We start from the raw sequence: 12,500 nt of genomic DNA, 5'->3' as shown, positions 1-12,500 counted from the left end.
TTCTCGTGGGTGGGTACCTGCACCAGAGCGTTCTCCACAGCCACCAACATCTCAATGTTCCGCTCCATTCTGGAGGAGTTCTGGAGGTCAAACCTGCGCCTGGAGAACAAGAGGGGGGGGGGGGGGTAGAGAGAGGGAGAGGGGGAGGGGGGAGGGAGAGATTTCGATTTTGAAATTGTACTTTATTACAACATACAACAGTACAAAACCTCAAATTAATCAATATGAGCAAAATGTTTAAAAGGCAGAAGCCCAAACCCACAAAATTAAAATAAATAAATAAATAAATAAAAACATCCACAGATGTCCAAAGTGCAACTTGTTTTCAGTACACAAAACTTGTTTACAAATTATGTCTACAAAAGTCTCCAGGTTCTGCATCATTTCATAAAAGCGGAAATCAACCAACCTCTAGCCTTGACTAGAGCTGGACACAAGACTGTGACATCATGCCATGCATTTGGTCCACCTTATTCTGTTTGGTATAGATGGCCATCTTGGCCTGTCTGTCCCCAAATAAACTTCAGCAATTTGCATTCGTTCTGCCTGCGGCTTGTGTTCTTAAAACCAAGAATAAAAACCTCAGAACTCCACCAAACCCACTAAACAAGCACTGCAGAAAGAGTAACAATCTAGCAGGAAGGCCTCAATCTAGCACACTGTGAGAACGCATGAAAAATAGTCTCTCTTTGAAAACATTCCTGACCAACAACCTGTGCTTTAAGCATTTTTTAAAACACTTTCACACCTGCATGATATAACTGTTTCCCAGTAACAACATTTTAAAAAAGTGAGGTCGCCTTCTTGGATGAAGAAACCAGATATGCACTCTCCTCCAAATTGGGTGAGAGCACAAGCCCAGGAAAAATCATGCTCAGTAGGGCAAAGCGCTCCTGTGCAGTAGCCTTCTAGCAGCTTGATCTCACCAGTGGTGCAGATATCACACCATTTCCACCCGACAACACCTCAACCCCAGGGAATCAGCGACCCCCTTCACGTTCCCAAAATCAGATCCTGCCAAATCTACTACATTTTTCAGTCACAGTCTTTGAGTTGAGAAACATCTTCTCAAGTGCAGGAAATCCATCTGAGGAAACATCCAATCGCGCACCCCCAATCATAGGGAGGTTACTGACCCCTGCCTGCCTTTACACATCTCCACCAACAAAACTTCCTCACTGTTGCACCCAGACACAGCAAGGATAAGCTATCTAAAAACAATACTTTATCTGCAGCCTTTTTCGGGGCATACACATAAATAAAAACAAAGACAAAATTTTCAAAACAAGCCCTAACTTTAAATAACCTGCCTTTTACAATTTCCATGATTTCATGCGAAACCAGAGTAAAACTCCTTGCAAACAAACAAAACTGCAACACCCCCACTAACAGAAGTGTTCTGGCTCAACAAATAAAAACCATCCCAATCCAATAGTGGTGCAACGGATCATCATTGATCCGTGATCCGTTCGGATCAATTATTTCGGTTCGGCACACACATGATCCGTGGATTGATTTATGAAAAAACAATTGTGCGCATGTTCAGTCCACACACAGCGTGGTCATGGCGAGCGGAGGAACGGAGGAGCTTGAGCGCCCCGCGTCATTTAAATCCCCTGTTTGGGAGCATTTTGGTTTCCCTGTCAAAGTTAATGATGAAGGAAAGAGGTTAGTGGATAAAACTGTGACACTGTGTAGGCACTGTGGCACAAGAAAGCCATACAACAGTGGAAACACATCTGCCATGGCCACGCATTTGCAGCGACATCACCCCGGTGTTTCACTGACAGGAGTGAAACCGAAAGCGGCTCAACAACCGCTTATCACCACGGAATTTAAACAGCCCCTTCCTGCACAATCCGACCGGGTTAAAGCTATTACAAACGCTATCGGTGTGTTTATAGGTGCAGACATGAGGCCATATTCAGTTGTGCAAAACAATTGTTAATAAACAAAAAGACACAACTTATGTTTATTTGTCGATTTTTTTTTTTTTTTTTTTGCTGATCTGAAAAATGATCCGATCTGTGATTCTGATCCGAGGAACAATCCGAACCGTAAGTTTTTTGATCCGTTGCACCCCTACAATCCAATGCCCAGTCAGCTGCGTTCCCTGCATCACTGTGCATCTCTTGCAAAAGACAACATCAAAATGTTCCTGCTTTGCCAACTCCTAGAGCTCCACCCTCTTCAATGGGTCCCTTGCCATATTCAAATTTAGGGAAGCAATCTGCAACTGGCCCATGAGCAAAAGCAGAAACAAAAATAGGACAAACAGCATGTACCCAATCAGTGCAAATGACAGGGAATTAACGCCTAACGACTGTCACTATCACTGTTACCCAACACAGTAATTAACTTTGTGACAAACTCTCCGACGATTTCCTTCCCATTCTGTAAAACGCCCTTCAGCCAATAACAACCGTCCTTGTTTTGGAAAACTGTTTGACATCAGGGACAGAGTCATCAATCTGGACATTTCTGGTATGCTTAGTTTGTAACCGAGTTTTTTATTAATTAATACATTTTAATTTTAATATCATTTAGGCTGTAACACTGAGCAGAAACACCACTCGGGCGCAGAGTGCAAGTGAAACTACAATCATATTCACTCTAGCTTTCTGTTACCGGGATTAAGAGGCATCGCCTCCTCTTCTTTTGAGGCACTTTAAAAACGGTTCCTTTCATCCCCAACGTCATCACCCAGAGACTGATGGACATTATCCTCTGACACGCTGTTCTGCGAGTTATCAGCTCATACATCTGGTTCGGTGTGAGTGTTCTCTGCTCAGAGGGGGCATTATTCAGGTGAGAGCACTACTACCTCTCTCGGTGTTTGACCCCCTTCTGACCCAGCATCCTCCCAATGCGTAGGCGTCTCAGTACTAGAGAAACGTCCCTTCTCAGCATTCACATCCTTGTGCAGATCATTAACATTCGTGGAGTTACCACTTTTGTCAGGACAAGCTCGCACCAGATGACCAGTTCGGCCACAACCAAAACCCTTCACAACCAAAACACATCATACATGTGGTCACATATATCGCATAATTGAAATCATCCACCATCACATTAAGGGTCAAATCTAGATCCCTATTATCTTTTTACAATCATGTAGAAATATCGCCTGAAAGACACGATATGTTTCAGGGGTGGAGATTTACTAAACATGCTATCTTTCTTATGGGTGTCACTAGTTTACCATAGCAGAACAATGTTTGAGCAAGAATGTCATCCTTAATAAAGGGCGGGATATTAGGCAAAATCACTTTCTTAGAATTGCTTGATAAAGGAAGTATTGAGGTGAAAACACTGTCAATCACTACTTCGCGTTCAACTACTTCATTTGCCAAGGCCACTGTTTCAAGAAACAGCACAACCACATCATTCATGCGAGCAGCAGACAGAATTTTGTCATGTCCAACAATCTCTCCTACCGCCAAACTACAACCCTCAACGCTGGTGCTGGAAGCTATTTTAATGCCGTGTTGCCTCATTAGTTTCTCAAACTTCCCTGTACCTGAGGTCGCCATGCTCCCAGCCTAGAAGCAGGCCCCACAGTACGGGAAATACTGCACTAAACACTCCAGGTAACTCAAATGGAAATAAAGATTTACAAACACAAAAACATATCAGTAAACAGAAGAAAGAAAAAAAAAGGGAAAAAAAAGATAGAAAGAGAGAAAACAGAGATCCTGGCACAGCGGGCCACACACAGCACTCGCTCACACACTCTAGCTCTGCCCACTCACTCAACATAGAGAGAGGGAGAAAGGGAGAGGGTGAGAAGGAGAGAGGGAGGAAGAGGGGGATAGAAAGAGAGAGAGGAAAACAGAGAGAGAGAGAGAGAGAGAGAGAGAGACATAGGGGGAGAGAGAAAATAGAGCAAGAGAAAAGGAGAGGTAGGGAGAGGGAGGGATGGAGAGAGAGAAGGGGGGGTATGATGCCAAATGAGTTTTTACCGCTGCATGTTATGATTAAAAATCAAGTCTTATTGGAGGTTTAGATACAATAGCACCGTATGTTGCATTTTACTAAGCGGTCACAGGCACTCACTCACTCACTCACTCACTCAGTCTTCCACTTCCACACACACTCACCAGCCCTGGTCCATTTTGAATTTGTAGACTGTTCCCAGGATGTGGCAGAGAGGACCGCCTGGCGTCATGTCCATGAAGCACTTTGTCTGAATGAGGGGCACACATGCAAATATAAGATAGCGCACACACACACACACACACACAGAGACAAACAAACACACACACAAATATAATCTCAGTTTGGGTATAGTCTACATTAAAACAAAGCCTGTCTGCCTCAAATCCACACACATATATGTGCACACATTACACACACACTACTTACAGGTAGTTTAGTGAGGGAAGGGTTGGGGCTGTGTCTCCCAAACACACACACACACACAAACACACATGCGTGGGCGCACACACACACACACATATAATATCAGTTTTGGTATAGTCTGCATTGAAACAAAGCCTGTCTGCCTCAAATCCACACACATATATGTGCTGATATTACACACACACTACTCAGATAGTTTAGTGAGGGAAGGGTTGGGGCTGTGTCTCCCAAACGCAAACGCACGCATGCACGCGCACGCACACACACACACACACACACACACACAGGGCTGTACTCACTGGTAGTTTAGTGAGTGAGGGGTTGGTGCTGTGTCTCCCAAATGCCTCTTCTTGGAACTGAAGCAGCTGGAGCACCAGGGAGCCCAGGGCTCTTCCAGAGGGAGCGTCCACCTGCACATACTGCACACACACAAGCATGGACTCCGGTCAGATCAGGTGTATAGCGTTGTTTACCATTTCTTGGGATTCTGTATATAAACCTTGAGTTCAATTGTTCAGTGCTACAGAACAGACCTTTGATTGGTTAGTGATTTGTTATTTGATTGAGTGATTTGAACCATTGATTGGTTTGTGATCACTTTCTCTTATCAGAGACTTCAAATTCATCAAATCTGTCTCTGATAAGAAAAAATAATATGATGATCCCAGTTCCGGTGATGGACATCAAGTCAAATCATGTTTGGTTCAACGTATATGCAGAGCAGATTCCCACCACGAAAGGTAAACACACGCATGATCTGTCTGTCACTCCCATCGCTTGCTTCCGCACTGTCAAAGGCGCGATCCAGACACTCGCCGCTGCGGATGTAATGTGGCTAGGCCCACATACAGTGTGTGTGGGTCAACATTCTGGTGTTTACAACAACTGCACTACTGATAACATTATAACTTTATGACAAATTCTGATACAGTTGCGTTCTGTCAGAGCAAGCGACACACTGACCCGTTGTTTGCAGCTAACGGTTAGCTAAAAACAGAGCACTAGCTTGATTACCTGCCTGTCTATCTGAGTGTTCTTTTGAAGCAGGAGCTTTCCATCAAGGATACATAAACATTTGTTAAGAATATTTTTAGCAACAGATTGGTTGTTGCTGTCACATCTGGCCAGAGCTAGTTAGCTTTAAGAAATGGGGGAAATGCCAGAGAGCATGTTTAGCGGGAATACCTTTTTGTAGTGTTTCCCGATCCACAGTCGAACCCCCTCCAGTTGTGCCACGGTGTCCGGGTTCTCCCAGAACTTGGCCGAGGGTGTGCCATCCTTTTTCCAGCTAAGAGATGAGCTGCTGGTCGGCTGACTGGTTAGTCCACCAACTAGCCCGCCGCCAGGTTGGGAAGCCATTGTTATTTGGCTAACCTTTTTTTAAAACTACGTAGCGTGAACGACTCGAGCAGCCAACTGCCGAGAGCAAAGCAATACTCCGCCTACGAGCGGTAGCAGGGGCACTGCGTCATCCCGCACTCACGGAAGCTTACTATCGCGATGAAGGACAATGGCTTCTCTGTTAAGATGCAATGCCTATTGTTATTCAGATCCACTTGATCATTGAACAATACCTTTACAAACTTAGTAGGCTACTGAGCACAAAGGAAAACAATGTTCTACAAATTCATATTTTTCCATTCTTCCCACAACATGCAGGCCCACTTGGTCATGTTAAGGGTCCTCCTAAATATATAGGCTAAATATATGGTCAAATTAAACAACAATGATAAAGAATGTGAGGTCAGTTTATTTAAAGTCCACGCAGGCTTGTTCCCAAACCGATACCCTTTCATGTTTGCCAGTAAACTCAAAATGCCCTCACCCTTAGAGAGGGATGGGCTAATAGTGGCGCCTGCGCAGTAAGTAAAGGGAGTACTGCTGCTGACGGCTAGAAGAAGGGAGAGGCAGCTAGAGCGAGGCGGGCAGAAAGGGAACCCCGTCTACCTCCGTATTAAAATAAATCATTTAATTAAAAATTAAAAGGGGAAAAAAATCCGCACAGCCGGAGCATCGTCGCCATCGCTGCCGCAGGCTGGCTGTCCGCCTGGCCATGCCAAGGACACGGCGATGTATTACTACTCCAGTCGGCCCAAAATGAGTGCCAGCGCAGCCGGGGCAGCGGGAGTGGGTGCTGGCGGGGCCAGGCGACTGCAGAATGGCAGTCGCTGCGCGGTTGGAGGCGGCTGCGGAGAGCTGGTGAACGGCGACGGGAGGTTTAGCGCCGTAGTGGCCACTGCTACTACCACCACCCCTACGGAATGCTGTGACACGGAGAGTTGCGTGGCGGAGGCCCAGACGAACAGCGACTGGGACAAAGCTTCTATTGCTGCTGCCTCTCCCCCCTGCACCAATGCGGAGCCGGGCTCCGGGAGGCAGAAAAAGAATAACAGCAGCTCCCCGAGCTTCTTTGTGAACGGCAGCACGGACGGCATTATCACGCGCGAGCGAGCGGGTGCGTGTGGGCAGTACGGGGATCCTGGTGGGCTCGGTGGTGGTTGCAGTGCGGTTGGCAGACAAAGCGATGGACCAGGAGAAGATAACGGCATTAATATTGATCACGAACCCGAAGGCTCAAGGTACGGGGGCGAGCGTCTGTGTTTTATGGTCCCTGCGTCTTCGAGAAGCGAGCGCAGAGCGTGCAAACCGCAAGCCCCGGTCACCGGGAGGAGGAACTATAACGTTAAAGGGCAGACTCAGACCAAGGGGGCTGCTGCTTCAATGACTGCCGCCGCAAGGTGTGGCAATCAAAACGCCGAATCGGCGAACAGTAAGCGCCGGGGATGCAGTTACACTCGCGCTTCCAAACGGGTGTGCTACGCAGGCACAGCCCGTGCGGGGGACTGCGGCAGCTTAGGAACGGGGAGTGAAACACAGCAGGATTCCGGTGACACGCCGCGGATTTTCCCCGAGAGTCACAGCAGCGGCGTGTCTGAAAAGAGCAACGGCAGGCAGTGGCTGGGATCGGAACAAGCAACTGAAGATGTCGGTGAAAAGTGTCAGATTAGGCGCACGAGCGCAACTGGGTCTCACAAATCCAATTCCACAGTGTGTCCGCGTGTGGCGGGTGACGCTAGTAATGTAAACAGCAACGACATGATGCCACCTTGCCAAACGTCAAAAGGACGTGTGAGACTGTACCGTGTGCGCTCATTCCTGGCCAGCACCTCCGGATACCACAACGGCCATGGAGAGAATGGACGCTACAACTTAAACGGGAGCAGCAGGCCCTCACCTCCCTCGCAAGACAAAGCCGTCCTACCCCGTAAGCACAGTTCCCCGGTGGCTGATATCAGCGAGCAGAGAGGGAACGGTGGCTCAAATGGGAGAGGGAGCTCTTCCCCAGACGCAGCGGTCGCAGAAATGCCAGGTGCGGACAGGTCAGATGCTGCTGAGGCAGAAGACACTCAGGTGAAACTGGAAGCCCAGGTGGAGCGGGCGTCAGGTGAAGCGAGCCGGCGCCAGGTAGAACTCGAGGAGCGCTCGGAGCGCGTACTTCGCCGCTTGCAGGCCGTGCAGGTGAAGCAGGTGGAGAGGCACGTGAGCCAGCAGCTGCAGGGCCTGAGCCGGAGGCCGTCGCAGGGATCCGGTGACCGGAAGCCTGCTGCTGTGCTGTCCCATAGCTCCCGGAGGAGAGAGCTCAGTCGGCTGGCGCACAGCTGCAGCGAGGTGCTCTCGGCGGCAGGGGGCGCTCTGGACTCGGACCATACGGCCAGTAGTTCCGGGGGAAGCAGCGAGAGTGAGGAAGACGATGATGAAGATGAAGGATCAGTGATGAAAGGATGGACACACACGCGCTCCGCCAAAGCAGTGTGAGTGTCTCAGACCTGAGGTATCGATCAATATAGGCGTCTCATGCACACACACACACACACTGTCTGTCGCTGAGACACACACACACATACATGATATGGATAGATAGATAGATAGATAGATAGATATCACATATTGGCCTACGGTAGGCCAATAGGCATGGTCACTGACATTTAAGATGGAAGGCTCGTTAGTTGACATTTGGCAGCATTGTAAAACACACACCCATAGACACACACACACACATACTCACACACACACACACATACACAGTAAATTCAGATGGTGCTATACCTAGGCCTATGATAATGGACAACACTGTCCCACATACAGTGCACACACACACTTTCTGAGTGACATGATTAAAAATGATTTTTCACCCTCTGTCTGTGTGTGTCTGTTTGTGGTTGTGTGTTTTTGTGGTGTTGTGTGTGCGTGTGTGTGTGTGTGTCAGGCGGCGGGCAACAGAGCTGCAGTGGGCTCAGGAGCGGGCGAGACTGGGCAGTAGGTGGGTCTGGCTACAGGCCCAGGTGTCCGAGCTGGAGTACAGAATCAGGGCGCTGACCGAGCTCTACACACATCTCCGCCAGGGCAAGGTAACCAACTGCAACCACTCATTTGTGTGTGTGTGTGCGTGAGTCTGTGTGTGTGTCTGCCTGTATCTCTGTGTGTGTGTGTGCGTGTGTCTGCGTGTGTGTCTGCGTGTGTGTGTGTGTGTCTGTGTGTATGCTCACTTAACATATTGTTTTGTTTGCATGTTCACTGTATTGAGTTTGACTGTGTTGATGAGTTGTGTGTGAGAGATGTTTTGTATTTTAGTGGGTTGGTGTTTTGAAGTATGTTGCTCAGTATGTGAGATGTTTTGTATCTGACTCAAGGGGTGAATGTGTGTATGTTGCACATACGTCTACTATTAGTATGTGTACACTGCCATTTTGTTCTGATATGAGTTTGCTGTGCATTAGCCTAATTTGAGTGTGTGTGTGTGTGTGTGTGTGTGTGTGTGTGTGTGTGTGTGTGCAGGTGCGCACTGGTCCTGAAACACCTCTCAGAGCCCCCAGACCTCCCCCACCACAAAACAGCGCCACCTGCAGGTAAGAACACACTGCATGTTTTTACACTAGCACTCACTCACTCACTCACTCACTCACGCTGTCCTGCACTCATGCATGGACACTCCATGTCTCACTCAGTTAATAAAAAACGATGGATATTCTCAGTCAAAAGTGAATCTGTTGGAAGGAACTACAAAAATGGAAGAGATGTAATCAAATTTTTTGGCTGACACGATTTTCTGTTTACCACAATTCTGTCTTCATTTCTGCGTAACGTAACTGCATGGACGCCATGCTGTCATGTGTTCAACTGTGATTGGGGTCAGTTGTTATCTGGGAGTTGGATTAATGCCCTGCTTTCAGAAGGCCCAGTCCCTGACTGCACTGCTCGTCCTGTTCTCTCTCAGGTCCTCCTCTGCCGGTGAGCCTCTCAGGAAGACCAAGGCGGAAGACGCTGTCCCCTCTCCCCAACCCCCGCTAGCCTCCGCTGCTCGTGTCTGTCCGTTGCCACGACTACGGCGGCACAAGCTCCTTCGCCTGGAGGCATGTCCAGCCCTGGGTTCAAAGGTGACATTCACTCACTCTCTTACACACACACACACACGCTGCTCACTTGTAATCAGAGGTGAAAGTATATGCACACAGCATTACACACACACACACACACTGTATATACAGTGTATACAGATCATATCCGCACACAGACAAAAAAGCTGTTTATAGAGTACACATGAAATGAATCCTTATGCATTATATGATAACCGGTAACAGCGGAGTGTGTAGTCCTGTTGCAGTTGTCTGCCATAGTGCAGTGTGATCTGATGTGGTTGTATGGTAGATGCTGCTATAGGTGCTTAGCCCTGAAAGGTGAGGGTTTTTGAACATTCTAACATAAGATTCCGTTCCGCAACAATTCAAGGTTTTACAATTTTATGTTGAATTCAGTGAACCCAGATATTCTTTAGAATGTTAATTTCCCAACATTCCCATCACACCGGTGTGCCGCCAGCGTTGTTTAATAGTGCTACAACAATCAATCAATTAATCAAGTAATTGACAGCTATTAAATGAATCACCAAATATTTTGATAATCAATTCATCAGTTTGTCATTTTTTAAAGAAAATATGATTAGCAGATTGCAGCTTCCTAAACTGTGGCATGCTGTGGTGGTGTGCGAGAGTGTTACCTTCTCTCTCCTGCGTTGTTACAGCCAGTGTCGTTGCCGTGTGTGTGCGAGCCTTCCGTGGTGTGTGTGCTGTGTGGCGGGGGACCGCCACGGCCTCCACCGGACCCACGGGAGTGTGTGGAACAGCGACGGTCTCGGTTGGACCTGTGTGTGCATCCAGTTCTTACACTCCCTTCAGGTGATGATACACACTCATGTACACACACACACACACACAGAGTACAGAACAGATTGTATTTAGTGTATTTTGACCTAGTGTGGGTAAGACACTACCCAGGCACTGCTCCGGGTGTGTATGTGTGCTCCTAGTGAGTTCACCGCTCCGAGTGTGTGTGTGTGTGTGTGTGTGTGTGTGTGTGTGAATGTGTGTACACTACCCCCGGATGGGTAAAATGCAGAGAACAAATTTCCTTCAGGATTTTCCTACAGGACTAATAAGGTATAACTTAACTTAAGACAAGAAATGCCTTCAGGTGATATACACTCACACACACACTGTACAGAAAGAAGAGATTTGGTGTATTTCGAGCTAAGGTTATTATTATTATTATGTGTTGGTAAAACAAGAAATGTAATTGACTGTGTCCGCTTACAAAAATTGACATATATTTGATCATTTTGAAAAGAAAGTGTGTAAACTGAATATTAAAATTAATTAGATGTATTTGATTTATAGATGTATTTATTTATATATAATGTGTGTGTGTGTGTGTGTGTGTAGACATTCCTTTAGTGGTTCAGTGTGGGACGTCCCCGCTGGTCGGCGGTTCCCAGAATGCATTGCGTCGGACGGGTGTGCCCGCCCATGCTGCTGGTGTGGGTAGGCGGGGCCAGGGAACTCAGAGGGCGGGGCGTGTGAGGAGGAGACTAATGTGTCCCCGCCCACCTAATACACTCCCCCCACTCCAACACAGTACAGGTGAGACACACAGGCTCCATCTCCATGTCCCCCTTCACGGACACATTTGATGCGTGTTCCCTCTAACCCTGAAACGTTTGCAATACGTTGTTGGTGTTGTCAATGTAACGACAGGGCAAAGGTGCTGTCCCATTCCTGTTATTAGCAATTTGGACCCTTACAGCCTCTCAAACTCGATCACTTCTCAACGGATGCCAGTTACGTCTTTGAGGGTTCAGGGCTTGACCTTAGGGAGGACACCAAGAGACTCACTCACTCGCTCGCTCGCGCACGCATGTAATATAAAAACATGATCCCAGTCTCATTTATACCACATTTCTACATGGTTGTCTAGAGCTTTCATCAACATTGATGTACACACACACGCACGCATCGTTGGGCTCAGTGGCATTAGCCTCATCCACCTCTCTTTCTCTCTCTCTCCCTCACACACATACACACACACACACACACACACACACACACACACACACACACACTCTCGTATGCAGGTGGAACCTGTGGCAGAAATTACAGAGGTGTGGTCAGTCCTGGACTGCTGAATCAGCGAATCACAGACCTCCCTCCCCTGTCAACCACTCCCCTAGTTCCAGGTACTTCCAATCAGGTAAGACGGTGCCCCAGGAGAGACAAAACACGTCACTGCAGCTGGGTTCTAAAACTCACCTCACATACAGCCCAACTAAGGGCCTGCAGCTGGTCTGTGAAACCAGTTGGCTCAATCTTTCTCTTCTCTCAAGTTCACACTGTAATAGGTGTTATTGACTACAACAAAAATAACTCCCTTTGTATTGTCAAAACATTTCTGATCATACCAATTGATCCTTACCCATTACATATTGTGCACAGACATGTTAGGCATGTTTGGCACAATACTGCAAATTAGGCTTTCAGATGACACTATGGACTGGAGTAAATACTATAACTGTGTTAAGACAAATGCCTAAGCCTTCTGTAAAGTATATCATACTCTGTGCTGTCACCAAAGCATTTCTGATCATACAAATAGTTAATAGTAAAAATAGTAAATGCTAAATAATGGAGTGCATTTCCATAGTGCTTTTCTACTCCAAGCACTCCAAGCTCTTCAGTGTCATGCCTCACATTCACCATTCACACACACACACACTCATACACCAATGGCTGAGGCTTCCATGGCAGACG

At 47.3% G+C, this 12,500-nt stretch overlaps 2 protein-coding genes across 5 annotated transcripts in view; one reads left to right on the top strand and one right to left on the bottom strand.

Annotated features, from left to right (window-relative positions):
* Positions 1-6,266, bottom strand: part of smarcc1b (SWI/SNF related, matrix associated, actin dependent regulator of chromatin, subfamily c, member 1b) — a 26,029-nt gene extending 19,763 nt beyond the window's left edge. For all 3 annotated transcript variants that reach the window (XM_042076941.1, XM_042076942.1, XM_042076943.1), the window contains exons 1-4: positions 5,548-6,266; positions 4,662-4,781; positions 4,101-4,186; positions 18-99 (exon numbers count right to left, since the gene is read on the bottom strand). In XM_042076941.1, the coding sequence (XP_041932875.1) occupies positions 18-99; positions 4,101-4,186; positions 4,662-4,781; positions 5,548-5,721 (462 nt within the window). In that variant the 5' untranslated portion in view covers positions 5,722-6,266. The remainder of the gene's footprint in view (positions 1-17; positions 100-4,100; positions 4,187-4,661; positions 4,782-5,547) is intronic.
* Positions 6,267-6,286: 20 nt separating this feature from the next.
* The window catches only part of LOC121695811 (KAT8 regulatory NSL complex subunit 1), a 10,586-nt gene continuing 4,372 nt past the window's right edge, over positions 6,287-12,500 (top strand). For both annotated transcript variants that reach the window (XM_042076939.1, XM_042076938.1), the window contains exons 1-7: positions 6,287-8,174; positions 8,630-8,771; positions 9,199-9,269; positions 9,638-9,797; positions 10,442-10,595; positions 11,139-11,336; positions 11,828-11,943. In XM_042076939.1, the coding sequence (XP_041932873.1) occupies positions 6,433-8,174; positions 8,630-8,771; positions 9,199-9,269; positions 9,638-9,797; positions 10,442-10,595; positions 11,139-11,336; positions 11,828-11,943 (2,583 nt within the window). In that variant the 5' untranslated portion in view covers positions 6,287-6,432. The remainder of the gene's footprint in view (positions 8,175-8,629; positions 8,772-9,198; positions 9,270-9,637; positions 9,798-10,441; positions 10,596-11,138; positions 11,337-11,827; positions 11,944-12,500) is intronic.

This window comes from Alosa sapidissima, chromosome 21, assembly GCF_018492685.1.
Source record: "Alosa sapidissima isolate fAloSap1 chromosome 21, fAloSap1.pri, whole genome shotgun sequence".
Lineage (NCBI taxonomy): Eukaryota > Metazoa > Chordata > Actinopteri > Clupeiformes > Clupeidae > Alosa > Alosa sapidissima.
This window is presented reverse-complemented; position numbering and strand designations above follow the sequence as displayed.